This window comes from Girardinichthys multiradiatus, chromosome 24, assembly GCF_021462225.1.
Source record: "Girardinichthys multiradiatus isolate DD_20200921_A chromosome 24, DD_fGirMul_XY1, whole genome shotgun sequence".
Taxonomy (NCBI): Eukaryota; Metazoa; Chordata; class Actinopteri; order Cyprinodontiformes; family Goodeidae; genus Girardinichthys; species Girardinichthys multiradiatus.
The window spans coordinates 18,681,581-18,699,755 of record NC_061816.1 but is presented as its reverse complement, the minus strand read 5'-3'; the positions used below and the strand labels follow the sequence as shown (position 1 = coordinate 18,699,755).

The window sequence follows — 18,175 nt, the reverse complement described above, 5'->3', positions numbered from 1 at the left end:
ATTAAAAGGCTCTACTTCTAGAGAATCACTAAACGTTTGGGGTCCGGTTTTGGCCCGCGGACCTTGAGTTTGACACATGCAGAGGTAGAGTTACAATTTTTTTTCAGACCTTTCAGCAGAGACAGGCTTCTGCTGTTTGCAGAAGTTTTATCTTTGTTTTCAGGCAGCTGCATCTCTTTGTCAAGGTCGTTTCACAGAGCTGAAATTTAACTTCTCTCAAAGAGGAAAAATCAAGAATGCACACAATCTGAGCCAAATATGGAATTATTTCCCTGTAAAATGAATCTTTTGCATTTTATCATGATATTGTTGGTAGTATAACACCATAGAATGATTTTTAAAGCACCTGTTTCTCACTAATGCTTGCCTACAAAATCTTTTACTCTCAGATTACTTCTTTAACAACATTCTGTTCTCCCTTCTCTAGTCATTGTTCACTGGGTTGTCCAGTTGGACAGTTTCCATGTTGTCCACATTGTCACCTCCTCTTTTAACTTCTTTTACCACGTCCTCTAAAACCATCTCTTAGTCTTTATAATTTGGGGCTACCTTGGTATTCTAAACTGGGATGGGTGGCAGTCCGCCCCCCTTTATTTGTTTTCAGTTAAGCTGAAAGTTTTTTCCTGTGCTTTTCTTAAGGCCTCAGTATTATGGCTATGTCAGTTAAAAGCTGCTCTTATTGTTGTTTTTTTAATTCATCTTTTTGTTTTAATCTGTTTATCACCTGTGAGCACTCAGGGACTGAAAAGTCCCCTTTGAAATTATAACCTGGCAAGGTTTTTTATTGTCTCTTGAATCTTTTGAATGCATAATCTCCAGTTTAAGATCCCCGTGTAGTTTTAGGATTTCAGTGATAATTAAGTTACCTGAAAATCCGTATTTTTATGCCATCGTGCACATATTTCTGTTAAATCAGAGCTTTTTCTCTGTTCTTCCCCCATTGTTCTTTGTTATTTTTCTCTTTTTAGTTTTCATTATTGCTAATTTTAGATCCCCTTGTAATTTTAAGACATCCTTTGTATCTAATTTGCCCAAAAACCCATGTTTTTTATTTTTTATTCCATCTATGACAGATCATACCTGCTCCTTTTACATAGTTCTCCATAAACTTTACCTCCCATTCTAAGTCAATTAGTTTACTTTGTTTCTTCCCCATTATGTTTTATGTTAGTTTAATTATAGTATAAATGTCCCAGATAAAAGGTCACTGGCATGAGACTTATGGAGAGGACATTAACACGGCCTTCTACTGCGACTAATTCGCAGCGGTGTTAATTTTCTGGAATGAAATCCGACCTGAATCTCCAAAGTCACCAGTACGTAGTTTTAATCTGGGCAAAAGAAAACACAGGACTAGCAGAATCCTGCTATGATTCTATTAAAATGCTTAGTCCTCCATATACACACAACACAGTCACACAGTTAGTTTCAGGTACCTTGTAATTTTTCTAAGTTAACTTGGTGTTATTTTATGAGCTCAATTTACTCCGTTTTTTTTACTTTTATAGCGCTTATTCTATTCCCTCGCAGGGGAATAACCCTTAGTCGTTTTATTTGGCCCCCTTCTTGGCGGGGCCCTACCTTAATTTGTCACTATTCCTTTCACGGTGGAATAAAACCATCCCAATGCAGCGTCCTTACCGGCGACGCACTACCAACGACTTTTAAGTACTTTTCTTCTTTTATTTATATAGCGCTTACTCTATTCCCTCGCAGGAGAATAATCCTCAGTCGTTTTCTTTAATCCCCTTCACGGCGGGATTGTACCAAATTTGTCACTATCCCTTTCACGGTGGAATAAAACCATCCTAATGCAGCGTCCTTACCGGCGACGCACTACCAACGACTGTTAAGTACTTTTCCTATGAACTGTATTTTAAAACTGTCTCACCTCGGAGTTGACTTCTTGGTGACTCTTTGGACCCTGTGAGAGTCACCCCGCGCAGAGGAAGGCAATAACCCACTGGCCAGGTGTGAATTCACACACACCGGGACTTTCAGCCACTCCGGCTAAAGGAGGCTGTGCAGCGGTGCTTCGCTCGACGTCAGGCTTCCCCCACGGATCCCAGAGTCACTGTTAAAGCAAAGAGAAATAAGGTTATTGAATTAATCCGGCTTCGAAGGACCAATAAATGTTAGGTATTATTTAGTCAACTCAGAGGTAAGAACGATACAGTCAGAGTTACTTGTGACAAGGGTAGCCCACTTTGCAGTGAAACTACAAAGTTTTGACACCCTATCTCTTTATTTATATACACAGTTCAACAGACAGTTCAGACAGGGTGTGTGTGTGTGAGACAGAAAGGAGGCTGGTTCACACAGAGATAACAATGATCTCACACACACAGGGAGGAAGGCATAGTGCAGGTGCCTTCCAACCCAAGGTTTTTACATGAGTGATAACAAGTTTTTGCACCCATCCAACAGCAGGTGTTTAGAGTTAACTCGTTGATTCAGATGATTAGGTTCATAGCTCGTTTAGAGACCCTTTTAATGATATGCTAATTTTGTGAGATAGGAATTTTGGGTTTTCATGAGCTGTATGCCAAAATCATCTGTATTAAGACAATAAAAGACCTGAAATATTTCAGTTAGTGTGCAATGAATCTAAAATATATGAATGTTAAATTTTCATCATGACATTATGGAAAATAATGAACTTTATCACAACCACAACCTGGCCCAGTGTGAGCAGCCATCTGCCATTAACAATTGTTTTTTTTTGTGAACACAGCATACACACACAAAAAATACCGAAGCATTGATCCAGTACTTTCTATGTAAAAAAAAGTAAAACGTGAAAAGCAATTGTAGCTCATTCAATGGCTTTGTCTAGGGGAGAAATACAGCTAAACAGATACACTCTGAGCCAGTTTTCAAGTATACAGGAGGAAAGAGAGCACATGCAGTTAGACACAGAAAATGCTCTGCCAATAACTATATTTAGAAGAGAGAGAGGGTTAAACACTGAAAGACAAGTGTATTATCTGTAGAACGAGAACATAAAGTTGTTGGCAGCAGTAGCTCAGCTGATGTCCCCCTCCAAGAAGGTGTTACAGCTAAACACAGACCCAGGCCAGATGTAATTTCTATAAAGACAAATAACAGAGAGAGAACATCGAGTTAAATGAAACAGAAAATAATGCGAAATTTGAGAGTAGTAGGAGAAAGTACCAAAGTGAAGGAAAGTGGCCATTATGTCCTAAACCAATAGCAGCATAACTACAGAGATGGCTCAGAATAACCTAAGCCACTCTAAATATAATCTTTATCAAAAAGGAAAGTAATAAAAGTAGACAGTAGTAGTGGTATTATTAAAACTCACGGACTAAAACTAGGAACTGGTTCCACAGGAGAGGAGCCTGATAACTAAAAGATCTGCCTCCCATTCTACGTTTAGAGACTCTAGGAACCACCAGTAAACCTGCAGTCTGAGAACGAAGTGCTCTGTTAGGAACGTATGGAACAATCTAACAATCTAAATCATTAAGGGCTTTATATGTGAGGAGAATTTTAAATTCTATTCTGGATTTAATGAAGGGAATGAAGGGAAGCTAAAGTAGGGGAAATATGATCTCTCTTTTTAATTTTCATCAGAACTCTTGCTGCAGCATTTTGAATCAGCTGAAGGCTTTTAACTGCATTTTGTGGACATCCTGATAGTAACGAATTACAATAGTCCAGCCTTGAAGTAACAAATGCATTGACTCTTGTCTTTTTATCCATCCATCCATCCATCCATTCCGTCTTATCCCTGGAGGGCCGTGGGGGGGCTTTTCTCTATCTCCAGTAGTCATTGTGCAAGTGCCAGGGTACACTCTAGACAGGCCCCTGGTTCGTCACTGGGGAACACAGAGAAACAACCTTGCACACACACTCACGCCTGAGGGCAACTAATTAACCTAACGGTCATGTTTTGTGACTGTGAGAGGAAGCCGGAATACCCGGAGAGAACTCCAGCATGCACAGGGAATGTATAGTTCATACAAAACAAAACAAAAATGCATTGATAATATTTTTGCATGAAACTTTAAAAGAGCATTGTATTATTATTTATTAAATATTATGAATAACTTTCTGAACCTCTTGCCTAAAATCCTTGGGTCATTGCAGGTTCTTTGGTGGGATGATCTTGGACATCAAGCGAAAGGCCCGTCACTACCTTTCAGACTACACAGACGCCATCAGTCTCCAGTGTCTGGCCTCCTTCCTCTTTCTTTACTGCGCCTGCATGTCACCCGTTATTACCTTCGGAGGACTTCTGGGTGAGGCTACAGAGGGGCGTGTGGTAAGATGGATCTTTACTTCTTCACAGGACTTCTAGATTCCAAGCTACAGCTTGTGCTCAAAGTCAATCTAAGTTTATAATGACACACAGCTAGATGTAGCTAGATGTAGATGTAGCTTCAAAGACTATAACCAATCAGAGATTTTTCCAATCTACAGTGTCTGCAAAGCTCTGACCTACAGCTACAACTTTAATCTGATTACGATTTTAATAAAAAAATGTTTCTACACTTTTAGTGCTTTTCTCAAAATGTTTTTTTAAATATCAGACTGAAACTGTGAACAGCAAACTGCAAGTCTTCTTCCACTAGTGTTCAATCAGTAGTGTGTTGCTAGTGTGTTATTCTTTTTTTTTTTTTTACTTTTAAAGGTGAAACGTTTTCCAATATTCCGATTTTTTGACCGGTTCTTAACATGGCTGTAGGTGTATTGTATAATGACAAGACCTTAAACACACCAAAGGTGCATGTGTGACGAATAGAATCAGAGCTCTGTTTCCTGCCTTTCCAGAGTGCCATCGAGTCCCTGTTTGGGGCTTCAATGACTGGAATAGCCTACTCCCTTTTTGCTGGTCAGCCCCTCACTATCCTGGGTAGCACTGGGCCTGTACTGGTCTTTGAAAAGATCCTTTTCAAGTTTTGCAAGTAAGCTGTATTCCTGACTTTTTGTGTTTGTTTGTGTTGAAATATGTTACTTAGTTTCTCCTTCTTGTGTTTTATACTTGTTTGTTTGTGCCTCAGGGAGTATGGTCTGTCTTACCTCTCCCTGAGGACCTGTATTGGACTGTGGACAGCTTTCTTCTGCCTGCTGCTGGTGGCCACAGATGCCAGCTCACTTGTCTGCTACATCACACGCTTCACTGAAGAGGCTTTCGCTGCGCTGATCTGCATCATCTTCATCTATGAGGCCCTGGAGAAGCTAATTCACCTGGGGGTGCACTATCCAATCAATAAACACAACGACCTGCAGAAGCTCACCCAGTACTGGCAAGTGTCTGTGTCCTATTCTGTTGGAAGACATTAACGTCAGTAGTCACATGATCACAGTAATCTTCAGTTCTAAATCTTTACATAGAGATTACATATGTACTCTGCAGAATATGCTGCGTACTTAGTCAGCATATTTGCCAAACATGATAAAGTGCCCCTGTTATGTCATGAAATGACAGATGGTGCAGTGGTGAAGCCGATACACTGCTTGTTATTTCAGTAAATGGTTGAACTGTTTGAGGAATAATCTCATACTGATAGTTTTCAGGAACCCCATGGATTATCACCCGTTGCATAACACTGTTAGCAGCCGGGCTCTGGGGTTCCCAGCTTTGATTTGGAAGACGGCAGAGACCGATTAGTTTAAGGAGCAGTTATGTTATATTGATGCATGAGCAGTAAACAGAGGTTATGTGCTTTTAATGCGAGAAAATGACTTTTGAATGCTTCCCGATTATTTTACTTTGAACAGGTGTAGCTGTGTTGAGCCCAGGGACCCAAGCAATGAGACTCTGCTATATTGGGAGGAGAGAAACATCACGGTCTCCAGGGTCAACTGGACTACACTAGAGGTCAAGGTAAAGGACACATTTATTTTTGTTAGAGCCACAGTGTGAAGGTAGCCTTCTGAATGAGAGAGGATGACGATAGACAGAAAGCAAAGCTAAAACCTGAACAGAAGATTGTTGTGGTCTCCTCAGTCCATGCTTTGCTTTCTTAAGATGTGTATTTCTGACATAGATTAAGATTACGTGGGTTGAATTTCAAAGCATTGAGCAAAATTAGCATGAAGATGCAGTCAATCTGATGGCTGAGTACTAAGTCACTACAGCAATTGCTTTAAAGAGGAAAACATCAGGTAGTTGTGTATTTAAAGGGATTAACCCTGATCTCCTTTTTTATTTTTTGGTTTGTTTTGTTTTTTGAGCTTTCAAATATGGACTTGCTGATCTTCTTTGGATCATTACTGCTTAGACCATGTGAACCTGAGCTTAAGGTTGCAAACTGATGACATTCGTCCTTAAGATGTTTTGCTCGAAAATAAAAATCCTACTTCCATCAATCACAGTAAGTCATCCTGGTCCTGAAGCAGCAAAGCAACCCCAGACCATCACACCATTACCACCATGTTTGACTGTCGATGTGATGTTCTTTTTCATAAATGTTGTTAGGTATTAATTAGTCAACTCAGAGGCAAGAACGATACAGAGTCAGATTTACTTGCAGCAAGGGTAGCTCACTTCCGCAGTGCAGACTACGAAGTGTTGGCACCCATCTCTCCTTATTTATACATGCTGGTTCACACACAGTTCAACAAACATTCAGGGTGTGTGTGTGTGTGTGTGTGTGTGTGTGTGTGTGTGTGTGTGTGTGTGTGTGCGTGGGGTCAGAAAGGTTAGGGTTCATGCGTCTTGATTATAAACAGAGAGGGAGGTGGGGACTTGGTAGAGCAGCCCCTAGATGTTGCTGATAAAAGCATAACTCACTCCTGTCCCCCATCTCCCTTTCTGTGGCATGTGGGAGGGAAAAGCACTTAGAGCAGACATGAGTGATAAACAATACAAAAGTTTTCAAACCCTAACAAATGTCATGTTAGATTCACATCAGATTTAATAGACCACACACATTTTAAACAGTTCCCTTTTCCTCTCGTCCATTTACAGAATATTTTCCCAAACGTCTTGTGGGGGGGGATGATTCTTTATCCTCACACGGATGCCATTTTTGGCAAGTCTCTCTTTCTTGTTGTTGAATTATGAACTTTGACTTCAACTAATGCCAAGAGAGACCAGCAGTGCTTTAAATGTAGGACTGGGTTCTCCTGTGACATCCTGGATGAGTCGTCAATCTTACCTTGGAGCGATTTTGGTAGGCGCATCACTCCTGGAAAGGTTTACCTTTTTTTTATCCATTTGTGGGTAATACCTCTTACTATGGTTCACTGGAGTCCCAGAGCCTTAGACGTAAGACTCGTAATCCTTTCTATACTGATAGATGTCAGCGACCTTTCTTGAATTTCTTTAGATTGCTGCAAGATTATTAGCCTATTTCATGTTTTCAGACATTTCAGTTTAAATATACAGGTCTGACAGTAATCAGGCCTTGGTTTGGTTATTACAATTGAACCAAAATAATGTGTTAGGCAGTTATTTCATAATTTATCAAGAAGCGCGGTTTTATTTTTGGCTAGGACCGTGTTGGGTTGTATGGTTTTTTTTATCCTAATTAATTTTAAGTGAGAATAAAACAAAACACAAAAACAGGAAAGTCTTTATTGGGTAAAATACTTTTTACATCACTGTTAATTGTTTACCAGAGACTTAATTCATCAGTGGTTCTTGCTTTCCTCATTACTTTGCTCTCTGTTCCTCTGATCTCCACCATTATTTGCATACACATTGGGGCCAGTAGGAGTGTGAGATGTTACACGGGCAGTTTGAGGGGCCCGCATGTGGCCACCATGGCCCTTACATCCCAGATGTCCTCTTCTGGTGTGTGGTCCTGTTTTTCACTACAGTCTTCATGTCGGCCTTCCTCAAGGAGTTCAAGACGAGCCGCTACTTCCCCACCAAGGTAAGCAAACTGACAACACTAATCTAGTCTTTGACTCTGTGGCTGAGATCATATGTTGGATTTTTTTGCTTCTGGCAGTGTAGTTAGCAGCAAGAATTTTGATTGGTCCAGTCTTTTCTTTTCAGTTATCTTGGCCTTCTGAAGATATAAAAAAATTTTTTTTTAAATCTTTGCAGCTTTTTCACCTATTTAACAACCTAGTCCTTGTTCCTAAACCACACATCTCAGCATTGTGCTCTGTTAAAAAAAATATGAGAGGGTAAAAGCTTAGGAACATTTCAGACATTTAAGAAGCATTAAAACTGATACTTCAGCTGATCATCTAATAGGTTTACCTATTAGACCTAATAGGTCTAATAGGTAAACACTGTTTAATGTTGAACTTTATCTTTATACAAAATGCTATTAACACAGCAGGCCAATTTTGATATCTAAACCAAGATCATATTTGGGGTTTCTCAGGGCTCGATTTTTGAGCCACTTTTATTCAGTGTTACTCCCCCTAACTCAGATTATATGATCTCTCCTAATTCAACACATGGCAAATGTCCCTTACAGTCCCTTATTAAATACTAGAAATAGTATCACAAGAAAGTTAAACATTTTTTTCACTCATTTCAGAAAGTGAAACTCATATATAGATTAATTACACATGGAATGAAATATTTTCAGCCTTTTTGTTTCTTTTAATTTTGATGATTTTTTCTTACAGATAATAAAACACAAACCTTTGTGCCTCAGAAAATAATAATATTGTTGATGATATCACGTAGGAGCAATAAGGTCTGCTTGTAGGACATATAGAGTCCCCTGGGACTTTAGTGATCAACCAGTTTTCAACTGGATACCGGATGCATCTAGAAAAACAGTTTCTTGTGCTTATAGCAAATTTACAGCCCAAAATATACGTCCCTCCTCGGGTATGAAAGCTTGGGATGAAGATCTGGTCGCTCAGGGGTCTAAACCTGACTGGGAAAAAATGTGGCATAATGTTGAGAAGGCTTCTAAGAATCCTAATCATTGCTACGTGCATATGAAGTTTTGTCACAGAGCATATTTGACACGAATTGTTAGGCACAAAATTGGTGCTGCACCAGACCCTTACTGCTCATTCTGCCCCCTGGGGACTCTGAGCTCTTTCATCCATGTTGTTTGGGAAAGACCGGAGAGTGCAGGACCTCTGGGTCAAAGTAACTTACTGTCTTTCTGAAGTAATTGCAGTCCCTCTCCCTTTGGACCTGGCTGTTCATTTACTAAGTGATGAGTCACAGGTATCCCTTATGGATAAAACTCATAAAATCTGGCAGGCCGGTCTGACTACAGTGAAGAAAATTATAGCCCAAAGGTGCAGGCCCACTAATAACACGTCTTGCACTCACTGTCTCCCATTATATATTGACATGGCATACCTGAAACTTTCATCAGCAAGGATCAATAAAACAACTCTGAACACCATTGCAACTTGGATGGACTTAACATCTAAACTTAAGAGATGGAGTGTCAGGTTGGTGGGCACTGGGGTTGGGGGGGTGGAACGTAACAGATTTAATATTTAAATGAAACAGGAAGATTGGTACTATGCATATACATATACAAATATAAATAAAAACTTATCTATCTGTCTATCTATAATGAATCTAAATAATATGAGTTTCCTTTTCGGCAATTAGTGACAAAACAAATGAACCTTTTAACTGTTTTCTAACTTTATGAGCTGTACTTATATGTTACCAGGGTTAGAGCGGATGGACTGGAATATCCTCCATCTTAATGTAAATAGGACTTAGCTACCAATCATACCTACCAGGAGTCTAAAAATTGCAGATCATGTCATAAAAGCTTAGGTGTAGCCATGTTCTCAGACCTAAAATCTAACTTTATATATGCCACAGTATTAACACCCCTTGAACCTTTTTTAACATTTTGCCACTCTACAACCACCTGTATGTTAATGGAGTTTTATTTGATAGACCAACACATAGTTGTGCATAACTGTAAAGTAAAAGCAAATGGATATGTACACAATACACTTGGTTTATGGTGCAAAGACATACTGCAGCAGTTTATACCTTTTCTCCAGCTATCTTCCATCTACAGTCCCAGTGCAGAATGGGCAAAAATTTCACTCTGTTGATCTCCAAAGCTGGTAGAGACATACTGCAACAGATTTGCAGTACGTCTCTGCAAAAGGCTGTTCTACAAAATATTAATGCACAAAACTTCGGAAATCATGTCATTTTTCTTCCTCCTTGTACACATAAAATCCTACTGAAAAACATTAAAGTCTGTGGCAAGGCACTGTAAAGTCTAAAACTAAATCAGCCTAATACCATCTTAAAACACTGTAAGTATTATAGACATCCTGTCGAAACAGGACACCGAAAAACTGTTGTAAGACTTACACAAAAACAGCTTAACCTGTCTGACTACATCATTGGCATATGCTTCCATCTACTGGTTGTTATGGAAAACAGTGAAAACCCTTCAGTCTGTGTGGCTATTCTATGCCCAGTTTCTATGGGTTGTCATTGAGATGACACACACCAGCTATGTGTGGGGTGATGTTGGCTCACTAAACTGTGTTGTCTGATCACCACCTTGTGGTGACAAATATTACTCTGCAGGAATACTGCAAATACTGTACTGATAACAGTTCAAACTGAGGTATTTATATGCATTTTGTAACATTTGTTTTTACCAACAGCTATTTTTTCTTGTTTGTCACTGATTTAATTAAATGGAACTAGAAACCCAGTCCAGAGGTTGAGGAATTTAGAAAACATTGATACAGCACATTTTTTAATTATTGACTGAATTTAAAAGACTTTGCAAAACGTTGATAAAATCTTAACTTAAGGCATCAAGTCTTAAATTTCTCAGCTGAGAGCACACAGGTAATAAAGTGTTTTTTTTATTGGTACACTTTTTATATATTTTTGTTTAAATTTAACATGGACTTTGCCTGAAGAAGTGTCTTTGTTCTGTCCAGGTGAGGTCTGTCATCAGCGACTTTGCAGTCTTTATCACTATTCTGACTATGGTCCTTGTCGATTATGCCCTGGGAATCCCCTCTCCTAAATTACAAGTCCCCAGCAAGTTCAAAGTAAGCCCTCATGAACTTATTGTGTATCTGAAATTCTACAGTTGTGTTTACAGTATAGGATGCTATAGAAAATTATAATGTAGTGCAGTTTAGTACAGTATAGCATAGTACAGTACAGCTTAGTATAAGATGGTAGATAAAGTACAGCATTGCATGGTATACAACACTAAAGTATAGAACAGCAAAGCACAGTATAGTATAGTATAGTACAGATGTGTGGACTCGAGTCATGTGACTTAGATGTGAGACAGACTCGAGTCACAAATTTAATGACTTCAGACTCGACTTGATGAAATCATTAAAGACTTTTTTCGTTGTCTGATGAGCTAACCCCTCCCTCCTACTTCCCTATGTCTAAAGGGATTGCTCAAACCAGCTCTCCATCCAACGGGTCCGGACTTTCCTAAACTTGAAAGATCTTACTAAGCAGGTTTAATGAAAGTTCTGTTTAAGCTGGTGTCTGGAAATAACTCGCCTAGCCTCTGACATCCTTCATACAAAAGTCTCGCCCTTCTTCAACTGGTGGTCTGGACGACTGAGTAGCCTCTCGCAGTTATCCACACTTTCAACAGTCACTTTTGTTCACGGCTGCTCATTCCCTAATTTTACAACTGGCTCTTGGTATATGGGCTAGGTTAATTTTAGTGGCTCGGCATGAACCCCAAGGGTGCTGTTTTAACAAACTTGGCTCAGGCAACCTATAAAAACTTCCTAAAATATCTTGGAACCAGGCAACAAGACTTTTTACCACCAATGAAAAACCAAAAAATACAGTGACTCAAATAACTGAATGTCCACGATTTAACTACACTTTCATATGCTTTCTTTAATTAGTAACGCTTTTGCAGGGGTCAGTAACAGCTTAAATTCAGCAACACATAATAATTTCAATAATAGAAATGAATCAATCAACTCAACCTGTCTTTCCCTGATGCTGAAACTAGTGAGTTTGGAGAGGCTTTGAAGACGGAGGCTCATCCATGCATCTGATGGAGAAGATTCTTCTGGTAACAACGAGTGGTTTCTTGAAGGGAATACGACATAATCTTCAGATTTCTTCCTTTAAGTGACAGGCACGGATGCTCCAGGCTTTGATGGTTAAACAGGATATTTGTTGTTATTTGTCTCTGAAGACAGTAGTTTCCAGAGGCTGAAAAGTTGAAGGAAACCCGGAGACATAAATGAGGTTGATTCAGGACTTCCAGAAGCCTGAATCTTAGAGCAATCAGCTGTTCACCGATCAAGTTCACTTCTGTTGTCTGGATAAAAAGGCTTTAGATGAAATCAGATTCTTAATTTTGAGGCACAGTCCTTTCTGGGCCCACGGGTTGATCCTCTTTTTAATGCAGTCGATCAGTGGGGCTGTGTCTCTGGTCCTTTTCCATCTAAGCTTCTTTTCTCCGTCCGATCTTGTTCGCTGGTCTTCTGCGAGGAAACAACTCCGTTCCCTCCTTCAGCCTTACTTTTATGGTGCTTGATGCTTTCACCAGTCAGCCCCTTATTAGGCTTCTTAGTTATTGCGCAACCTATTCAGCTCAGCCTCTTGATTATTGCTCAATGTTTTATTTCTCTCATATATAGCTGATTGAGAATGTCAAACCTTAATGTTTTTCCTCTAATTCTCAGTTCTTAACCACATTTCAATCATACATCTTTAACTTGTTAATCAAAGACTACTAATTTCATTTAATACACGTGAAAGAATGTAAAATCATCATACATCATTTCTTTGGATATACTTGTTTGCAAAAGATAAGACAGATAACATGTGGCAGATAATACGTGGCTCCACACAGGCCTCTCCAGTCTCTCAGCTCCAGAATATGAGAACATGCTTGTTTCACTCTCCACTGTTTCAACCGTGTATTTTAATAATTATTGCATGGATTACACATTAGGATATTTATTGTAACTTTTATGGAGTTAACTGTGAGCAGTTACTAAATGTTGCATGGATTACATGGAAAGATCTCACCTTATTTTGACTCTTTGGACTTGACTCGAACTTCTACACCAATGACTCATGACTACACTTCAACTTGACCGCTGCGCACCAATAGTTTCCCGTCTTGTTGCCACAACAAGCATGCTGCATCTACCGTGCTGTTTACCTGCTTTTCGTCTGCATCCTACAATGACAGCAAAGACTCTTACAGTGATGGAGATGAACAGGAAGCTCTATTAGGTGTGAGTAAAGCTGAAATAGAAAAAGAATGGCAACACCCAACTATCATCTACTATGCGCAGCACAACACTGCACCACAATGTTCAGACATTTTCAGTGAGATTTTAAATCTAGACTGAAGCAAGAGTCTCAGACTGATTCTTAAATGCAACCGTGGCAAAAGTGACCTGAGGACTACCAGAGGCTGTTTCGACAATATGTACAGACTGCCAGAGCTGCCATAAATGTGTGGCCGATGGGTTGGGTGATGGATGATCACGGTTGCTCTGAGACAGACAGCAATCATGATGCATTTTTTAGAGTCATAATTAAAGTGTTTTTTTCAACAACAAAAAAATAAATAAAAAATAGATAAAACAAAGCAAAAAAAATTATTTTCCCTCCTCACCTTCATGTCAAGCACGTGGGTCACCCACAGAAAACGTGTTCTCTGTTTTCATGTTTAGGTTTTATTAATATGTCCCAAATGCAATGCTTGCAGTACTCCAGTGTTATAGCTTAGGTTTAATGACAGTAATAAAACATAGTTGCATTTCTATTCAGATGATACTCTAGAGTTTAGAAAGTCTTCATAATACATTTCTTAAATAAGTTAGCTTGATTTATTTTTTTCCAGACTGTTTTAAGTACATTTTCAAAATCCCAACATCCAACACAACAAAGCAAAATTATATATGATTTAATTTGCTTGCACAAACCACAAGGTGATCAAAAAGAAATAAATGTGTTAGAAAAACATGTGGGCTGAAAGCTAAAGCACAGAGGTAACAACATCTAACTTTTTTTTGACAGTTTGAACTAATGGATGCTTAACAACTAGGATTTTTGTGCTTGCTAATTTAAATATTGGAGCCTGGAAAGACATAGGTTCCATTGTGTGAATGACAAGTCTCTATGCTTTGAACCTGAAGCAGAAACAAAGTTAGTGCATTCAAGTTGGGAGATACTAGAATATAATCGTGTCTTCTTAAATCAACTTGATTACAAAATTCACTTTTGTACAATCGTATAAATTGAGTAGTTATTTTAATAATTTGATGTTACTTGTATAATATAGTAGTAGCAAGTTTGTACTGTTGCAGTGGGTTAACATGGAAATAATTCTTATTCCGTATAGAAATCCTGTTTATGCCAAATTATTGTTGCTCTGATTAAATAACCTATTTACTCAAATGACTTGTTTAAAACTCAAAATTAAAAGTTTAGGACTTTGAATCAACTCAAGACTTGCAGACCTTTACTTTAGACTTGACTCGAGACTTGGGTGGAAAAACTTGACACTTTAACTTAGAATAGTATAGTATAGTGTGTAGAATAGCATATTACAGCATGGTGCTGCAGTACTATGCAGTACAGCTCATCACAGCACAGTAGAGCACATAAAATATCAGTTGAGGATAGCTCATGGTACAGTAATATAGTATAATACAGAAAAACATAATACAGCTTAACAAAACAGTATAGTATACTGTAAGATTGTATAGAATATTGTATTACAATACATTATGGAATAGCTTTAATGTAGTACAGCATAATATAGCATACTATAGCACAGTAAAGTATAGTATACTCAGTTACAATATAGCATAGCAGATCGTAGTACAGTGCAGTACAGATCCTTATACTATACTATGTCATAGCATAGTATTGTGTATTACAGTAACAGGTTGTTAAAGTTAAACCTGATTTTGTCACAGAAATCCTCTTGAAGCATTTTTCTGATGCACTTTGCAAATTCCATTAAAATTACTAACCTGAATAATTGTATTAGAATTATTTTTAATGATTATTATTAAAATCTTTAGCTATGTCATAATTTAACAAAAATATCCTGTTTACTCTCCATAGCCAACAAGAGATGATCGGGGGTGGGTTATAAACCCTGTAGGACCCAACCCATGGTGGACCACCATTGTCACATCTATTCCCGCTCTGCTCTGCACCATCCTCATCTTCATGGACCAGCAGATCACAGCTGTTATTATTAACAGGAAGGAGCACAAACTGAAGGTTTAATTTAGTTCATTTCTTTTTGTTGACGTCAGTGTTTGGTTTCTTTTACAGCACAGACCAAACGTTTGGACACACCTTCTCATTCAAAGAGTTGTCTTTATTTTCATGACTATGGATATTGTAGCATCACACTGAAGGCATCAAAACTATGAATTAACACATGTAGAATTATATACTGAACAAAAAAGTGTGAAACAACTGAAAATATGTCTTATATTCTAGGTTCTTCAAAGTAGCCACCTTTTGCTTTGATTACTGCTCCAAACACTCTTGGCATTCTGTTGATGAGCTTCAAGAGGTAGTCACCTGAAATGGTTTTCCAACAGTCTTGAAGGAGTTCCCAGAGATGCTTAGCACTTGTTGGCCCTTTTGCCTTCACTCTGCGGTCCAGCTCACCCCAAACCATCTCGATTGGGTTCAGGTCCGGTGACTGTGGAGGCCAGGTCATCTGGCGCAGCGCCCCATCACTCTCCTTCTTGGTCAAATAGCCCTTACACAGCCTGGAGGTGTGTTTGGGGTCATTGTCCTGTTGAAAAATAAATGATGGTCCAACTAAACACAAACCGGATGGAATAGCATGCAAGATGCTGTGGTAGCCATGCTGGTTCAGTATGCCTTCAATTTTGAATAAATCCCCAACAGTGTCACCAGCAAAGCACCCCCACACCATCACACCTCCTCCTCCATGCTTCATGGTGGGAACCAGGCATGTAGAGTCCATCCGTTCACCTCTTCTGCGCCGCACAACGACAAGGTGGTTGGAACCAAAGATCTCAAACTTGGACTCATCAGACCAAAGCACAGATTTCCACTGGTCTAATGTCCATTCCTTGTGTTCTTTAACCCAAACAAGTCTCTTCTGCTTGTTGCCTGTCCTCAGCAGTGGTTTCCTAGCAGCTATTTTACCATGAAGGCCTGATTCACACAGTCTCCTCTTAACAGTTGTTCTAGAGATGTGTCTGCTGCTAGAACTCTGTGTGGCATTGACCTGTTCTCTAATCTGAGCTGCTGTTAACCTGCGATTTCTGAGGCTGGTGACTCGGATGAACTTATCGTCCACAGCAGAGGTGACTCTTGGTCTTCCTTTCCTGGGGCGGTCCTCATGTGAGCCAGTTTCTTTGTAGCGCTTGATGGTTTTTGCGACTGCATTTCTTAAAGTATTGATGGCCACTCGTTTTTCTTTACTTAGCTGCTTTTTTCTTGCCATAATACAAATTCTAACAGTCTATTCAGTAGGACTATCAGCTGTGTACTGTATCCACCTCCTGCACAACACAACTGATAGTCCCAACCCCATTTATAAGGCTTGAAATCCCACTTATTAAACCTGACAGGGCACACCTGTGAAGTGAAAACCATTTCAGGTGACTACCTCTTGAAGCTCATCAACAGAATGCCAAGAGTGCGGAGCAGTAATCAAAGCAAAAGGTGGCTACTTTGAAGAACCTAGAATATAAGACATATTTTCAGTTGTTTCACACTTTTTTGTTCAGTATATAATTCTACATGTGTTAATTCATAGTTTTGATGCCTTCAGTGTGAAGCTACAATATTCATAGTCATGAAAATAAACAAAAGGTGTGTCCAAACTTTTGGTCTGTACTGTATGTCAGCCAAGTCGCAGTTTGAAAGCTCATTAGTTCTAAAGTCTGTCCCTACCTGTCTCTGCAGAAAGGCTGCGGCTACCACCTGGACCTGTTCGTGGTCGGGGTCATGCTGGGCGTGTGCTCTGTGATGGGCCTCCCATGGTTCGTGGCTGCCACTGTGCTCTCCATCTCCCACGTCAACAGCCTGAAGCTGGAGTCAGAGTGCTCAGCTCCTGGAGAGCAGCCCAAGTTCCTGGGCATCCGCGAACAGCGTTTCACTGGCCTCATGATCTTCACGCTCATGGGCTGCTCCGTCTTCATGACCTCTGTGCTAAAGGTCAGAGAAAACCTCAGACACCCTCACAAAGTATTCATACCCTCAAAAATCATTTGAATACAATGTGTTTTGAATTTAAAAGTGCATATGATTTATCTCCATCAAACACATTTTAATATCACACAACTATAACCTAAAAGTAGTTTTTAAATGATGATTTTAATTTTAGGGCAAAAAAGCTATAAAATAAACAAACAAAACATTATCTGTACTGATTTGCCACTTTGTTTGGTACAATTTCCCTAGTCTCATCAGGCCCGAATCCTGCCAGACCCGTGAAATCAAGAAATCACTGTAACAGAACCTGTTTCACTACCTGAAGTAGGCTAAAAGATCTCCAAAACAACATGAAAGAGCATTTTAAACCACACCCCTTTTGAATCAGTTTATAGTCCATGATTATCAAGTGAAAAAGCTTCAAAACTAAGCTGTTTCGAAAATGCTTTAAAATAGTAAAAGATGCTGTAAAAGGTGAGAACTCCATAACTGTTGGTTAATGCCATTAGCCTCGCTTTAAGTGGCGGGATCCTGATCCTGACTTATCCTGCTCTGTTTTCAGTTCATCCCCATGCCTGTGCTCTATGGCGTCTTTTTGTACATGGGAGCGTCTTCCCTCAGAGGCATTCAGGTGAGCATTCACAGAGCCCGCTGGTATGTTATAGCCATGATTTATCCAGAAAAGATTCATTTATGAACTCTGATTGTATCTTTGAAGTTCTTTGACCGCTTGCGGCTGTTTGGCATGCCAGCCAAACATCAGCCAGACTTCATCTACCTTCGACATGTACCCCTGAGGAAGGTGCACCTCTTTACCATCATCCAGCTTAGCTGCTTGATCCTACTCTGGGTCATTAAGACCTCCAGGGCTGCCATCGTTTTTCCCATGATGGTAACCTGACTGTGTGTCTGTGTGTACACATGTGGCTGTGCAATCTTTGCTTGCTTGATAGCTTACTCTTGCTGCTTCTTCAGGTTTTGGCTCTGGTATTTATTCGTAAGTTGCTTGATTTCATCTTCACCAAGAGAGAACTGAGCTGGCTGGATGATCTCATGCCAGAGTGGAAGAAGAAGAAACTGGAGGATGCAGCGGAAGAGGTGCAG

The 18,175-nt window shown here is 39.5% G+C and overlaps 1 protein-coding gene across 3 annotated transcripts in view; it reads left to right on the top strand.

Annotated features, from left to right (window-relative positions):
- LOC124861647 (sodium-driven chloride bicarbonate exchanger-like) overlaps positions 1-18,175 on the top strand; it is a 77,998-nt gene that overhangs the window by 47,895 nt on the left and 11,928 nt on the right. For all 3 annotated transcript variants that reach the window (XR_007036703.1, XR_007036702.1, XM_047355533.1), the window contains exons 13-23: positions 4,114-4,288; positions 4,798-4,931; positions 5,028-5,273; positions 5,749-5,854; positions 7,689-7,850; positions 10,840-10,953; positions 14,987-15,148; positions 16,823-17,074; positions 17,634-17,702; positions 17,790-17,963; positions 18,047-18,169. Coding sequence is in view for 1 of the 3 variants with exons in the window: in XM_047355533.1 (XP_047211489.1) it covers positions 4,114-4,288; positions 4,798-4,931; positions 5,028-5,273; positions 5,749-5,854; positions 7,689-7,850; positions 10,840-10,953; positions 14,987-15,148; positions 16,823-17,074; positions 17,634-17,702; positions 17,790-17,963; positions 18,047-18,169 (1,717 nt within the window). In the remaining 2 variants the exon portion in view is untranslated. The remainder of the gene's footprint in view (positions 1-4,113; positions 4,289-4,797; positions 4,932-5,027; positions 5,274-5,748; positions 5,855-7,688; positions 7,851-10,839; positions 10,954-14,986; positions 15,149-16,822; positions 17,075-17,633; positions 17,703-17,789; positions 17,964-18,046; positions 18,170-18,175) is intronic.